The sequence below is a fragment of the Bombina bombina genome, chromosome 7 (genome assembly GCF_027579735.1).
Source record: "Bombina bombina isolate aBomBom1 chromosome 7, aBomBom1.pri, whole genome shotgun sequence".
In the NCBI taxonomy this organism is placed as follows: domain Eukaryota; kingdom Metazoa; phylum Chordata; class Amphibia; order Anura; family Bombinatoridae; genus Bombina; species Bombina bombina.
The window spans coordinates 567,024,509-567,041,964 of record NC_069505.1 but is presented as its reverse complement, the minus strand read 5'-3'; the positions used below and the strand labels follow the sequence as shown (position 1 = coordinate 567,041,964).

The following is a 17,456-nucleotide window of genomic DNA, read 5'->3' as shown; positions in this document are numbered from 1 at the left end:
ACCATATAAACTCTCCTTATGGGGCGGAGCCAGCTGCCGAGAGGTATGGCTGCACTTTAAGTGAGCTCCAGGAGCCGATGCCCGTAACCATCAAACCATAGGACAATTTAAAGACTGCAGTCAGCAAACTACCTCCGCTCACAACTGGAAAGGTCACTAGACCCAGAGGACAAGGCAATAGTTGCCGACATCTGCAATTTAAATCCGCTCCGTGTTGAGGTCTGTACCACGGCCGCCATCTTTAAGCCTGATGTAGGTGACATGGACACTGGCCTGCCTGAGAAGCTGCCTTATGCATCATAGACCAGCTAGGGAACGTTGCCACCTGTTCTTTCAGCCTCACTCGATCCCCTGACTTTACAGGTTGGTACTTTAATTGCCAAGAAAATGCTGGACATGCACTGCGCAGGATAATAACAGCTGTTATAGGACATACTACCTACCGGACCATAAAGGGACATGAAAAGGGTATAGTTGCCCCTATAATCAATAAGCCACACTTGCAATGTTATTCTACCACATATGAGACCCTTGGTTCTGGCAAACACTTAAATGCATCCATTGTGATGCCATACCTATTACTTGCTGTGCAGATGTAGGCCTAGATTTGGAGTTTGGCGGTAAAAGGGCTGTTAACGCTCCGCGGGCTTTTTTCTGGCCGCACCATAAATTTAACTCTGGTATCGAGAGTTCAAACAAATGCTGCGTTAGGCTCCAAAAAAGGAGCGTAGAGCATTTTTACCGCAAATGCAACTCTCGATACCAGAGTTGCTTACGGACGCGGCCGGCCTCAAAAACGTGCTCGTGCACGATTCCCCCATAGGAAACAATGGGGCTGTTTGAGCTGAAAAAAAACCTAACACCTGCAAAAAAGCAGCGTTCAGCTCCTAACGCAGCCCCATTGTTTCCTATGGGGAAACACTTCCTACGTCTGCACCTAACACCCTAACATGTACCCCGAGTCTAAACACCCCTAACCTTACACTTATTAACCCCTAATCTGCCGCCCCCCGCTATCGCTGACACCTGCATATTTTTTTAAACCCCTAATCTGCCGCTCCGTAAACCGCCGCAACCTACGTTATCCCTATGTACCCCTAATCTGCTGCCCTAACATCGCCGACCCCTATATTATATTTATTAACCCCTAATCTGCCCCCCTCAACGTCGCCGACACCTGCCTACACTTATTAACCCCTAATCTGCCGAGCGGACCTGAGCGCTACTATAATAAAGTTATTAACCCCTAATCCGCCTCACTAACCCTATCATAAATAGTATTAACCCCTAATCTGCCCTCCCTAACATCGCCGACACCTACCTTCAATTATTAACCCCTAATCTTCCGATCGGAGCTCACCGCTATTCTAATAAATGGATTAACCCTTAAAGCTAAGTCTAACCCTAACACTAACACCCCCCTAAGTTAAATATAATTTTTATCTAACGAAATTAATTAACTCTTATTAAATAAATGATTACTATTTAAAGCTAAATACTTACCTGTAAAATAAACCCTAATATAGCTACAATATAAATTTTAATTATATTGTATCTATTTTAGGATTAATATTTATTTTACAGGCAACTTTGTAATTATTTTAACCAGGTACAATAGCTATTAAATAGTTAAGAACTATTTAATAGTTACCTAGTTAAAATAATAACAAAATTACCTGTAAAATAAATCCTAACCTAAGATATAATTAAACCTAACACTACCCTATCAATAAAATAATTAAATAAACTACCTACAATTACCTACAATTAACCTAACACTACACTATCAATAAATTAATTAAACACAATTCCTACAAATAAATACAATTAAATAAACTAGCTAAAGTACAAAAAATAAAAAAGAACTAAGTTACAGAAAATAAAAAAATATTTACAAACATAAGAAAAATATTACAACAATTTTAAACTAATTACACCTACTCTAAGCCCCCTAATAAAATAACAAAGCCCCCCAAAATAAAAAATTCCCTACCCTATTCTAAATTAAAAAAGTTACAAGCTCTTTTACCTTACCAGCCCTGAACAGGGCCCTTTGCGGGGCATGCCCCAAGAAGTTCAGCTCTTTTGCCTGTAAAAAAAAACATACAATACCCCCCCCCAACATTACAACCCACCACCCACATACCCCTAATCTAACCCAAACCCCCCTTAAATAAACCTAACACTAAGCCCCTGAAGATCTTCCTACCTTGTCTTCACCATCCAGGTATCACCGATCCGTCCTGGCTCCAAGATCTTCATCCAACCCAAGCGGGGGTTGGCGATCCATAATCCGGTGCTGAAGAGGTCCTGAAGAGGCTCCAAAGTCTTCCTCCTATCCGGCAAGAAGAGGACATCCGGACCGGCAAACATCTTCTCCAAGCGGCATCTTCGATCTTCTTCCATCCGGAGCGAAGCGGCAGGATCCTGAAGACCTCCAGCGCGGAACATCCATCCGGACCGACGACTGAACGACGAATGACTGTTCCTTTAAGGGACGTCATCCAAGATGGCGTCCCTCGAATTCCGATTGGCTGATAGGATTCTATCAGCCAATCGGAATTAAGGTAGGAATTTTCTGATTGGCTGATGGAATCAGCCAATCAGAATCAAGTTCAATCCGATTGGCTGATCCAATCAGCCAATCAGATTGAGCTCGCATTCTATTGGCTGTTCCGCCGACACCTACCTTCAATTATTAACCCCTAATCTTCCGATCGGAGCTCACCGCTATTCTAATAAATGGATTAACCCTTAAAGCTAAGTCTAACCCTAACACTAACACCCCCCTAAGTTAAATATAATTTTTATCTAACGAAATTAATTAACTCTTATTAAATAAATGATTACTATTTAAAGCTAAATACTTACCTGTAAAATAAACCCTAATATAGCTACAATATACATTTTAATTATATTGTATCTATTTTAGGATTAATATTTATTTTACAGGCAACTTTGTAATTATTTTAACCAGGTACAATAGCTATTAAATAGTTAAGAACTATTTAATAGTTACCTAGTTAAAATAATAACAAAATTACCTGTAAAATAAATCCTAACCTAAGATATAATTAAACCTAACACTACCCTATCAATAAAATAATTAAATAAACTACCTACAATTACCTACAATTAACCTAACACTACACTATCAATAAATTAATTAAACACAATTCCTACAAATAAATACAATTAAATAAACTAGCTAAAGTACAAAAAATAAAAAAGAACTAAGTTACAGAAAATAAAAAAATATTTACAAACATAAGAAAAATATTACAACAATTTTAAACTAATTACACCTACTCTAAGCCCCCTAATAAAATAACAAAGCCCCCCAAAATAAAAAATTCCCTACCCTATTCTAAATTAAAAAAGTTACAAGCTCTTTTACCTTACCAGCCCTGAACAGGGCCCTTTGCGGGGCATGCCCCAAGAAGTTCAGCTCTTTTGCCTGTAAAAAAAAACATACAATACCCCCCCCCCCAACATTACAACCCACCACCCACATACCCCTAATCTAACCCAAACCCCCCTTAAATAAACCTAACACTAAGCCCCTGAAGATCTTCCTACCTTGTCTTCACCATCCAGGTATCACCGATCCGTCCTGGCTCCAAGATCTTCATCCAACCCAAGCGGGGGTTGGCGATCCATAATCCGGTGCTGAAGAGGTCCTGAAGAGGCTCCAAAGTCTTCCTCCTATCCGGCAAGAAGAGGACATCCGGACCGGCAAACATCTTCTCCAAGCGGCATCTTCGATCTTCTTCCATCCGGAGCGAAGCGGCAGGATCCTGAAGACCTCCAGCGCGGAACATCCATCCGGACCGACGACTGAACGACGAATGACTGTTCCTTTAAGGGACGTCATCCAAGATGGCGTCCCTCGAATTCCGATTGGCTGATAGGATTCTATCAGCCAATCGGAATTAAGGTAGGAATTTTCTGATTGGCTGATGGAATCAGCCAATCAGAATCAAGTTCAATCCGATTGGCTGATCCAATCAGCCAATCAGATTGAGCTCGCATTCTATTGGCTGTTCCGATCAGCCAATAGAATGCGAGCTCAATCTGATTGGCTGATTGGATCGGCCAATCGGATTGAACTAGATTCTGATTGGCTGATTCCATCAGCCAATCAGAAAATTCCTACCTTAATTCCGATTGGCTGATAGAATCCTATCAGCCAATCGGAATTCGAGGGACGCCATCTTGGATGACGTCCCTTAAAGGAACAGTCATTCGTCGTTCAGTCGTCGGTCCGGATGGATGTTCCGCGCTGGAGGTCTTCAGGATCCTGCCGCTTCGCTCCGGATGGAAGAAGATCGAAGATGCCGCTTGGAGAAGATGTTTGCCGGTCCGGATGTCCTCTTCTTGCCGGATAGGAGGAAGACTTTGGAGCCTCTTCAGGACCTCTTCAGCACCGGATTATGGATCGCCAACCCCCGCTTGGGTTGGATGAAGATCTTGGAGCCAGGACGGATCGGTGATACCTGGATGGTGAAGACAAGGTAGGAAGATCTTCAGGGGCTTAGTGTTAGGTTTATTTAAGGGGGGTTTGGGTTAGATTAGGGGTATGTGGGTGGTGGGTTGTAATGTTGGGGGGGGGGTATTGTATGTTTTTTTTTACAGGCAAAAGAGCTGAACTTCTTGGGGCATGCCCCGCAAAGGGCCCTGTTCAGGGCTGGTAAGGTAAAAGAGCTTGTAACTTTTTTAATTTAGAATAGGGTAGGGAATTTTTTATTTTGGGGGGCTTTGTTATTTTATTAGGGGGCTTAGAGTAGGTGTAATTAGTTTAAAATTGTTGTAATATTTTTCTTATGTTTGTAAATATTTTTTTATTTTCTGTAACTTAGTTCTTTTTTATTTTTTGTACTTTAGCTAGTTTATTTAATTGTATTTATTTGTAGGAATTGTGTTTAATTAATTTATTGATAGTGTAGTGTTAGGTTAATTGTAGGTAATTGTAGGTAGTTTATTTAATTATTTTATTGATAGGGTAGTATTAGGTTTAATTATATCTTAGGTTAGGATTTATTTTACAGGTAAATTTGTTATTATTTTAACTAGGTAACTATTAAATAGTTATTAACTATTTAATAGCTATTGTACCTGGTTAAAATAATTACAAAGTTGCCTGTAAAATAAATATTAATCCTAAAATAGCTATAATATATTTATAATTTATATTGTAGCTATATTAGGGTTTATTTTACAGGTAAGTATTTAGCTTTAAATAGGAATCATTTATTTAATAAGAGTTAATTTATTTCGTTAGATAAAAATTATATTTAAGTTAGGGGGGTGTTAGTGTTAGGGTTAGACTTAGCTTTAGGGGTTAATCCATTTATTATAGTAGCGATGAGCTCCGGTCGGCAGATTAGGGGTTAATAATTGAAGTTAGGTGTCGGCGATGTTAGGGAGGACAGATTAGGGGTTAATACTATTTATGATAGGGTTAGTGAGGCGGATTAGGGGTTAATAACTTTATTATAGTAGCGCTCAGGTCCGCTCGGCAGATTAGGAGTTAATAAGTGTAGGCTGGTGTCGGCGACGTTGTGGGGGGCAGATTAGGGGTTAATAAATATAGGGGTCGGCGGTGTTAGGGGTAGCAGATTAGGGGTACATAGGGATGACGTAGGTGGCGGCGCTTTGCGGTCGGAAGATTAGGGGTTAATTATTTTAAGTAGCTGGCGGCGATGTTGTGGGGGGCAGGTTAGGGGTTAATAAATATAATACAGGGGTCGGCGGGGTTAGGGGCAGCAGATTAGGGGTACATAAATATAACGTAGGTGGCGGTCGGCAGATTAGGGGTTAAAAATTTTAATCGAGTGTCGGCGATGTGGGGGGGCCTCGGTTTAGGGGTACATAGGTAGTTTATGGGTGTTAGTGTACTTTAGGGTACAGTAGTTAAGAGCTTTATAAACCGGCGTTAGCCAGAAAGCTCTTAACTCCTGCTATTTTCAGGCGGCTGGAATATTGTCGTTAGAGCTCTAACGCTCACTTCAGAAACGACTCTAAATACCGGCGTTCGAAAGATCCCATTGAAAATATAGGCTACGCAAATGGCGTAGGGGGATCTGCGGTATGGAAAAGTTGCGGCTGAAAAGTGAGCGTTAGACCCTTTAATCACTGACTCCAAATACCAGCGGGCGGCCAAAACCAGCGTTAGGAGCCTCTAACGCTGGTTTTGACGGCTACCGCCGAACTCCAAATCTAGGCCGTAGTGTCTACACCCAAGCACTATCACAGCTAACAAAAACTTTAGCGAGGGAGGATTTTATCTAATGAAAAAGAATATACACTCACTATAAGGAACTAAAGTTGTTGCGGAGATTAGAGGAACATATCTTATTTTTCTCTAGACATATCGCCAAGAAAGCTGCCAAAATCAGATAAACAGGCTAGAAAGGCAACAGCAGCACACAATCCTGTAAGCTCTTTCTTCAAAATAACAGAGAACTCACAATCTGCCACATCTGGAGAACAGGGAACGTCGCCAGAACCTTCCTATTAGAGGGATCCCAGAAACAGTTTTGCCGAATACCATCCCTGAATTCCTTCAGGGCCTCTTCTCCTTCCTCCTATTCCCATCTGCTATAGATATATCAATGGACAGGGTGCACATGACGCTCCGACCACAACCTTTGGACCAAGCACCTCCACGTGATGTAGTTTTAAAGTTAAAAAATTATCAAGCCAAGGAAAAAATTCTTAAAACTGCTAGACACCTCAAGGATATTTACTTCCAGAACTGCCACCTGCAAATCTTTGCTGACCTAGCTCCTCGCACCCTGCAGTGGCGAAAAGAGTTCCAGCCACTCACAACCCTACTTAGAGCAAAAGAGATCCCATACCATTGGGGTTTCCCCTGCTTTCTCAATGTCTCCTATCAAGGTACTAAACACATCTGTAAAGCACCTGATGAAGCACCAGCTTTGTATGCTGCCTTGGGTATTGATCCCCCACAACTCTCAACAATGGGAGAGGAGACTGTGTCTACTAATAAGGTACAACCACAAAGACCTTCTCAAGCACCATGGCAGCCTTACCATGCCAAGAAAATTAAGAAAACACAGGTCACTTCCGACAGTGGCAACACCTGAAAGTCACTACTCAATGGATGGGTGAGATAAACCATGCATTGTTCAAGCATTGCTCATGATGAACATCATGCCCTTCTTTCCTTATTTAGGTTTTTCTGCCTCACAGCAGCAGAGACTGAATTATTCTTTTAAATGTTACCTCAGTTCTAAAAATGACTTATAGTTTAAACTTGAAAATGTTGTCCTTGTATCTATTAGGTTCTTGTAAAGCGTGGCTATTCACCCTTAAGGGTCTCAAGGCACTGAGGGTTGCAGTTCAGTCGAAGAGCCAGGTCTTTAGGTTCTTTCTGAACTTAGTTAGGGCGGTAGCTTGTCTGAGGTGCAGCAGGAGGGTGTTCCAAGTCTTGTTTGCCAGGTGAGAGAATGATCTGCCTCCCGCTGTGGTTTTCCTGATGCGGGGGATAACTGCGAGGGCTTGGTCGGCCGATCGAAGTTGTCTGATAGGGGCGTAGAAGGTAACATGGTGGTTCAAGTATTCGGGACCTATGTTGTGGAGGGCCTTGAATGCATGGGTGAGAAGCTTGAAGGTTATTCTTTTGTTGATGGGCAGCCAGTGCAGGTCCCGCAGGTGTTTGGTGATGTGGCATTGATGAGGGATGTTGAGGATTAGTCTGGCTGAGGCATTCTGGATCGGCTGTAGTCTATTTCGGAGCTTGATGTGGAGCCAGCGTAGAGTGCGTTGCTGTAGTCTAGTCGGCTGCTGACAAGGGCGTGGGTGACACTCTTCCTGGTCTCGATTGGGATCCATTTGAAGATCTTTTGCAGCAGGTGAATTTGTGGAAGCATGAAGAGGAGACGGCGTTGATTTGTCGGTACATGGAGAGCGATGAGTCCAGGATGAAGCCTAGATTTTGTGCATGGTCAGTGGGGGTTGGAGGGTGTCCGAGGGCTGTGGGCCACCAGGAGTTATTCCAGGCGGATGTGGTGGGACCAAGGAGGTGGACTTCCGTCTTGTCTGCGTTCAGCTTTAGGCATTTGTAGCTCATCCAGGTGGCGACTGCTGTCAGCCAGTTGTGGACGTTTCTCTTGGCGGTGGTGGGGTCACTGGTGAGTGAGATGATTAGCTGGGTGTCGTCGGCATAGGAGACGATGTTAAGGTTGTGTTGTCAGGTGATGGCGGCGAGAGGGGCCATGTAGATGTTGAATAGGGTGGGGCTCAGGGAAGAGCCTTGGGGTACACCGCAGCTGATTTCTGTGGGCTTTGAAGTGAAGGTTGGGAGTCTAACTTTCTGGGTTCTGCCAGTAAGGAAGGAGGTGATCCATTCCAGGGCTTTGTTGCATATGCCGGCATCGTGTAGGCAGGTGCGGAGGGTGAAGTGGGAGACAGTGTCGAATGCTGCTGAGAGGTCTAGGAGAATAAGGGCGGTGGCCTCTCCTCATTGAGTAGGGCATGGATGTTGTCTGTGGTGGCGAGGAGGGTGGTCTTGGTGCTGTGGTTGCTCCTGAAGCCAGATTGGGAGGGGTCCAGGGTGTGGTTGGCCTCAATGTAGTCAACAAGTTGCGCGTTGATGGACTTCTCGATGACTTTGGCCGCAAAGGAGAGCAGAGAGATTGGGCGGTAGTTCTTTGGATCATTGGGCTCAGCCATGGTTTTTTTCAGTAGGGGTTTTAATTCTGTGTGCTTCCAATCATCCGGGAAGGTGTCAGTTTTGATGGAGCAGTTGATGGTGCTGCAGAGCTCAGGGGCGATGGTGTAACCCGCTTTGTTGAATATGTGAAGCGGGCATGGGTCTGAGGGTGCTCCGGAGTGGATCAATCTCATGATTCTGATGGTGTCCTCTGTGGTGAGGGCGCTCCAGATGGTCTGTGGGGGGTAGGCGGTGGGGTATTTGGGTGAGGTATTAGTGGGAGTTGGTGGGTAGGCGGTGGTGGGTGAGTTCATAGATGTCGACGATCTTGTGGTGGAAGTACGTTGTGAGGTTATTGCAGAGGTCCTGGGAGGGCAGGATGTCGTTGGTGTCGCTGTTGGAATTGGAGAATTCCTTGGTGACTGTGAATAGCTCCTTGCTGTTGTGGGCATTGGCATTGATTCTATCTTGGATGGCTTTCTTCTTGTTGGTTTTGATGAGGTGGTGGTGGGTAGTAATGGCTTCTTTGTAGCCTGTTTTATTCACAGGGGTCTTGCTGGATCTCCAGGTCCTTTCCAATCACCTGCAGTGGCATTTGGAGTCCTGTAGGGCCAGGGTGAACCAACTAGCCTTGTTGGTGGGTTGGCGGTTGGACGGTTTCTTGAGAGAGGCAAGGGTATTGATGCAGTCTGTGAGCCAGTGGTGGAGGTTACGGGCGGAGGAGTTGGCATATGTGGTGGTAGCTGGGGGGTAGTTTGTGGATGATGGCAATGCCTCCTCCCGGTCGGTTGCTGTGGTCCTTGTGGGAGATCTTGTATCCGTCGGGGATGGTGATGGGGATGTCAGGCATTGATGTGGGGTTCAGCCAGGTTTCGGTGTTGAAGGCAACATCTGGGGAGGTGGAGTTGAGCAGGTTCCAGATTTCAACGGCGTGCTTGTGGACAGAGCGGGTGTTGAGGAGGATGCAGTTGAGGTGGTTGCAGTTGTTTTTGCGTGAGGTGACTGCCGGGTTAGTGGTACGGAGGGAGGAGAAGGAGCAGTTGTGGCAGGTGAAGGGTCCTATGATTTTCGTTGGGGATGCGTGGTGTTTACTTCTGTGTTCAAAATGGGATAGGCTATTCTTCCCCTACTGTGTGACATATAATGTCATGTTATTTGTTTTTGTTATTGTTATTCTTGTTGTTTCTCCAAAGGCTCACTTATTATAGGAGGAGATCTTAACACTCCATTAAACCCACTACTAGACAACTTCATGACACAATCTTACTTATCCAAAAGATCACTTAAATCCATAAAAGAAGACCTAACACTCTTAGGAGTACACGGCGTCTGGCGCATCCAACACCCTACAAGTAAAAACTTCACCTTTCACTCAGCACCTAACCACTCCCACTCTTGTATAGACTATATTCTCATAGATCATACCACTGTCTCCTCAGTGGTGCACACTGACATTTTTCCCACCACTTGGTCGGACCACGCAGCAGTCCTATGTACTATGCAATTGTCATCTCTCCCTTTCAAACCCTACCAGTGGCGTCTAGATGATACATTGTAAAAAGACAATTTAATATTACAACAAGTGGATAAATCTCTATCTGAATACTTTGAGCACAATGACACACCGGATATTGATCCGTTTATACTCTGGGAGGCACACAAATGCTTTTTAAGGGGAGAGATGATAAAAATAAAATCTACTCAGCGTAAAAACTATAGGGTACAATATCTAGACCTTACCAGTTGCTACCAACACCTATACTGAGCCTACAAATCAAACCCCCATGACAAGTCTCTAAAATCTCAACTAGACCAAGCAAAAAATAAACTTACAACATTTTTAGACCACTCTGCCCAAACACAAGCTTTGAAGCTACAACAAAAGTTTTTTCTAGAGGGTAACAAACCTGGTAAATTGTTGGCTAGAGCACTTACAACAAAACAAGCCACTCACTTCATTACCACACTCCAAGATGCCCCCGATAGGCCAACTGTAGAGTCCCAGAGAATGGCGGAGATATTTAGGAATTATTATTCCAGCCTCTACAATCTAACCCCTAACAGAAACGTTGCAGATCACCAGTCTCAATACCATCAATATTTAGATCCTATAGACCTTCCTACTATCCCAAACGATAGCCTAGAACCCCTCACTACGCAAATCTCGGCAGAGGAGAATGAAGCTGTGATTCACTCATTAAAAGAGGGAAAAAGTCCCGGTCAAGGTGGTCTTACAGGCTCCTACTATAAAAAATTTAAGCGCTTTCTAGTGCCCTACCTGCTATCTGTTTTCAACCATATCGATGGAAAACATGGACTACCCTCTTCCATACTGGAAGCAATATTGACTGTCATACCAAAACCCCACAGTTCCCTCAAACTATCACCCAATCTCCCTCCTGAATGTTGATGTTAAGATATACGCTAAAATATTGGCCACCAGAATTAATAAAATATTACCCTTACTCATACACCCAGACTAGGTGGGCTTCGTGCCGCAGAGGGAGGCTAAAGACAACACTGTGAAAGTACTTAATCTCATACAATACACATCAAACCATGACCTTCCCTTTATTTTACTTTCGACGGACGCTGAAAAAGCTTTTGACAGACTAGAATGGACCTTCCTAAAACTTACCTTAAAATTTTTTAGCTTTCCTGATAGTTTAATTCAAAAAATATTCGCTCTCTACACAACACTGATGGCTAAAGTAAAAGTGAACAGCAATCTATCTACCCCTTTCCACATTTCAAATGGTACCTGACAGTGCTGCCCACTGTCCCCTCTACTATTTGTACTTTCTATGGCAGCTCTAGCTGCAAAGTTGCGCAGCCATCCTAACATACACGGAATTACCATAAACTCTACCCACCATAAACTAGCATTATATGCAGACGACTTACTATTGACATTGACCCAACTGATCATCTCTCTCTCTGCAGTATGGAGCTCCCTGGAGTAATTTAGCTTATGCTCTAACTATTCAGTTAACCAACACAAATCAGAAATCTTCCCCATTAATCTGAGTGATGGAGATACCCAAACACTTCGACTAAATTCACCATATTTAATCCAGTATACATCTCTAAAGTATTTGGGTGTCCATCTTTCTAACAACTCTCAACAGCTATTTGACCTAAACGTTGAAGCCCTCTTAACCACCCTTACTAAAGATACCTCATTATCGTTACATAAAATGATATCTTGGATAGGCAGAATTGGGGTAACCAAAATGACCATCTTCCCTAAAATACTTTATTTGTTCCAAACCCTCCCTATACCACTCCCAGAAATGTATCTCTCTAGACTTCAATCAATAGTGAACTCATATATCTGGAGGAAACGCCCACCCAGAATTGCCAGATCTACCCTATACCTTCCGAAAAAATTCAGAGGCTTATGAGTACCTGATATAACTAAATATTGTACTGCAGTGTTCTTGAGAAGGATTGTGGATTGGTGCACATTTTCCCAAAATCATGATAAAACATGGCTGGTCTTGGAGCATGATATCACTAGCTCTGTTCAACTTGGTGTATATTGTTGGCAACCTAAGGTGAACCAACCACCCTTAACCAAAGCATATCCCATTATAAAAGAAACATTTACTATTTCGTCACGGATGCTACTTACACACCAGAGCCTTTCCACAATACCTTCTCCACTGACAACTGCATTGTCCAATGCTGACGTTCCAATAGGGATGTCTATATCTCTGAAATTAAAAAATAACCTGTACAATCTACTCCCTTTATACACCTTGCTAGAAGCAGGCAAATTGATACCTAAACAGCATCTGGTAGATTTCAACACTGCACAATTTACCCATTGGTTCAGATATTTACAACCTAAACATTGTATAGACACACACAAACTCAAACATTTGATACTAAGGGACCGTACACCACTAGAAAAACTCTGTACTCTTGACTCCTCCCCACCAAACTCCATTTCGATATTATATCAGCTTCTTATTACACCCTCCGAAATTATACACACTTCAATGATTACATCCTGGCATAAAGAACTTCCATACACTCTTACAGAATGGGAATGGTATGTCATTTTCCAAAATACCGCTCAAAGGTTAAAATACATCTTCCCTGAAGCATCTGACAGATGCTGGAGGAAGTGTTCGGAGGTGGGCATTCCTTACCACATCTGGTGGACATGCCCCAAATTAGTGACATTCTGGAAGGATATAAATTGTGAAATTAGTAAACTCTTGAATTTTGACATACCCTTAGATCCCATAGTATATTTATTTCATGTCATTCCTAAATTCCCCTTCAAACAATATGCATCACTTCTTCAATTGGCCATATGCAGTGCTAAGCAAGTAATCCCTAGACTGTGGAAATCTGACTATGCACCTACATTGCCTATATGGCTGGCACAGATGAAACTTAACTTGTCCTTAGAAAGGTACTTTTATTATACAACTGGAAAGTTGGAGTATTATGCTGAAATAATGTTCTTTTGGGAGTCCCATTTCCAGCCTAAACAGACGAGATGTGACTCTTAACATCTATAAGACATGGGAAGGCAGAGATTTCACCACATGATCTTTACCCTAGCATTATGTTCCCCCTCCTCTTTTCCTCTGAATCTGTTTTTCGCTATATCATATACGAGAGAAACATATACACCAACTTATACACCTACCCTCTAGTGAAACTGTAGATATTAGGTTGGGTAAGTCCAGCATTTTGGGCCGAAATGCCTAGGCATAAAATCCCAGACTGTTATTCTTTTACAACTGTATATATTTTTCCAGGCTGACGTCCTGGCAGATGTCCTTGCTGTAGTGGTCATATGTATACGATTGTTGTAAAATTGTAAGACTGTTATTTTCTTTTCTTAACTGTTTTAATGGTCTAACTTTCTGATTATTGCTCACTGCAAGAAGGCCTTGAACGTTAACTCTACAAGGCTTTAAAGACTGAAACCAAGGCAAAAAATGTGACCACATCATGTTTATGTAAAATTTCTTTATTGTAATGTTAAATTTTGACACAAATAAAAGATTAAACAAAAAAAATAACCTCTCCTTATAACTCCTCTTATTGCACCATATAACCTCTCTCTATAACTCCTCCTACTGTTCCATATAACCTCTCCGTATAACTCTTCCTATTGCACCATATAACCTCTCCCTATAACTCCTCCTATTGCACCATATAACCATCCTTATAACTCTTCCTATTGCACCATATAACCTTTCTCTATAACTCCTCCTATTGCACCATATAATCTCTCCCTAGAACTCCTCATATTACACCATATAACCTCTCTCTATAACTCCTCCTATTGTTCGATATAACCTCTCCGTATAACTCCTCCTAATGTACCATATAACCTCTCTCTATAGCTCTTCCTATTGCACCATATAACCTCTCTCTATAACTCTTCCTATTACGTCATATACCCTCTCATTATAACTCCTCCTATTACACCATATAACCATTCTTATTACTCTTCCTATTGCACAATATAACCTTTCTCTATAACTCCTCCTATTGCACCATATAACCTCTTCTTAGAACTCCTCCTATTGCACCATATAACCTCTCTCTATAACTCCTCCTACTGTTCCATATAACCTCTCCGTATAACTCCTCCTGCTGTCCCATATAACTTCTCCCTATAACTCCTCATATTGCACCATATAACTCTCCCTATAACTCCTCATATTGCACCATATAACCTCTCTCTATAACTCCTCCTATTGCACCATATAACCATTCATATAACTCCTCCTATTCCCCATATAACATCACCTTATAACTCCTAAAATTGCACCATATAACCTCTCAATATAACTCCTTCTATTGCACCATATAACCTCTCCCTATAACTCCTCCTATTGCACCATATGACTTCTGCCTATAACTCCTCCTATTGCACCATATATCCTCTCCCTATAACTCCTCCTATTGCACCATATAACCTCTCCCTATAACTCCTCCTATTGCACCATATTACCTCTCCCTATAAGTCCTCCTATTGCACCATATAACCTCTCCTATAACTCTTCCTATTACGCCATATAGCCTCTCCCTATAACTCCTCCTGTTGCACCATATAACCTCTCCCTATAACTACTCCTGTTGCACCATATAACCTCTCCGTATAACTCCTCCTATTGCACCATAAAACCTCTCCCTATAACTCCCCCTATTGCACCATATAACCCTCACTATAACTTCTCCTATTGCACCATATAACCTCTCCCTATAACTCCTCCTACTGCACCATATAACCTCTCCCTATAACTCCTCCTATTGCACCATATAACCTCTCCCTATAACTCCTCCTATTGCACCATATAACCTCTCCCTATAACTCCTCCTGTTGCACCATATAACCTCTCCCTATAACTCCTCCTATTGCACCTTATAACTCTCCCTATAACTCCTCATATTGCACCATATAACCTCTCACTATAACTCCTCCTATTGCACCATATAACCATCCCTATAACTTCTCCTATTCCCCATATAACATCACCTTATAACTCCTAAAATTGCACCATATAACCTCTCAATATAACTCCTTCTATTGCACCATATAACCTCTCCCTATAACTCCTCCTATTGCACCATATAACCTCTCCCTATAACTCCTCCTATTGCACCATATAACCCTCACTATAATTTTTCCTATTGCACCATATAACCTCTCCCTATAACTCCTCCTATTGCACCATATAACCTCTCCCTATAACTCCTCCTATTCCACCATATAACCTCTCCCTATAACTCCTCCTATTGCACCATATAACCTCTCCATATAACTCCTCCTATTGCTCCATATAACCTCTCCCTCTAACTCCTCCTATTGCACCATATAACCTCTCCCTATAACTCCTCCTATTGCACCATATAACCTCTCCCTATAACTCCTCCTATTGCACCATATATCCTCTCCCTATAACTCCTCCTATTGCACCACATAGCAGCTCCCTATAACTCCTCCTATTGCACCATATAACCCCTCCCTATAAACTCCTCCTATTACACCATATAACCACTCCCTATAACTTCTATTGCACCATATAACCACTCCCTATAACTCCTCCTATTGCACCATATAACCACTCCCTATACCTCCTCCTATTACACCATATAACCTCTCTCTATAAACTCCTCCTATTACACCATATAACCTCTCCCTATAAACTCCTCCTATTACACCATATAACCACTCCCTATAACTTCTCCTATTGTACCATATAACCTCTCCCTATAACTCCTCCTATTGCACCATATAACCTCTCCCTATAACTCCTCCTATTGCACCATATAACCACTCCCTATAAACTCCTCCTATTACACCATATAACCACTCCCTATAACTTCTCCTATTGCACCATATAACCTCTCCCTATAACTCCTCCTATTGCACCATATAACCTCTCTCTATAACTCCTCCTATTACACCATATAACTCTCCCTATAACTCCTCCTATTACACCATATAACCTCTCTCTATAACTCCTTATACTGCTCCATATAACCCTCCCTATAACTCATCCCTATAAGTTCTCCTATTATTCAGTATAACCTTTTCCTTTAACTTATTTTACTTAATAGAACTCCTAATAACTCTACGTATTGCACCCTATATTCTATTCATATTCAGTAAATCCTCCTATTGCTCCATCCAACCTCTCCCTAAAACTGTTTTACATTCTGCAGGTCAACATCATAGAGTGAACATTCAGGAGCGATAGCAAAGTTCTGGACCATTAATACTGATCATCTGCGTATGTTCATACCTTAACCCCTTCATGTGTGCTACATAAAAGTAATGGTAAATTTCAGACTAAAATAATGTTGCAATGACAAATATATTAGTTTGCAAGTAAAATCACATTATTATTTTTTTAAAGTGTATATATATATATATATATATATATATATATATATATATATATATATATATATATTATAATAAAAGATTTATAATCCTAATTAGTATTTTCTGGTCTTCCGCCCCCCTTCATTTTCTCTTTTGGCTGGGCTGTGATGTATAGAGCAGTCACATCCACTCTCTATATAGGCTTTCTAATGGTTTTATTGGGGCTGAACTTCAAGATTGTCATATGACACACATGTTGATTTGATGTTCACTGGAATTGTCATAAAAAGGATCTTATAATAAAACGTTACTCAAAACATTTCTTTAAACAGCCCTGACATATGTATTTTTCATATGTGCCCTGTTTAAAAGCGGCAATATGGACCACCCTAGATATGACACATATGCTGATTGGATGTTCACTGGAATTGTCATTTAAAAAAAAAGAGTTCATCCAAGTGGGCCGGCAAAACATTGCAATAGAAGCATTAGTATATGCACTAAATAAACCCTTTCATGGATGGATTAAAAACAAAAGGTACACATATATTTTTTTAATGGCAAAGATTAAATATATGCCATTTGATTAGTTAAGGTTTACCATCACTTTAACCTTTTCACTATCGGGACTTCAAGACAAAAACTTGCCCAAAATACCAGAGCATTTTTAGCTTTTTCGCTATCCATTTAAACAGAAATAGAGCCTTGTTTTTTATTTACCTATCAAATCTATATATATATGTTTAAGTAGACAACCCAAGGTATTGATCTAGGCCCATTTTGGTATATTTCATGCCACATTTCACCGCCAAATGCCATCAAATTTGGTACTTTTTTTAACAATTTTTGGGTTTCTCACAGAAATTATTTACATACTGCTTGTGCAATCATGCACACATGTTTGTAAAAGCTTCT

General features: G+C 41.6%; 1 protein-coding gene across 1 annotated transcript in view; it reads left to right on the top strand.

Annotated features, from left to right (window-relative positions):
• The window catches only part of LOC128636580 (hereditary hemochromatosis protein homolog), a 152,779-nt gene extending 136,291 nt beyond the window's left edge, over positions 1-16,488 (top strand). Inside the window, exon 6 of the mRNA XM_053689573.1 lies at positions 16,379-16,488. Coding sequence (XP_053545548.1) covers positions 16,379-16,413 — 35 coding nt within the window. The 3' untranslated portion in view covers positions 16,414-16,488. The remainder of the gene's footprint in view (positions 1-16,378) is intronic.
• Positions 16,489-17,456: the final 968 nt, after the last annotated feature.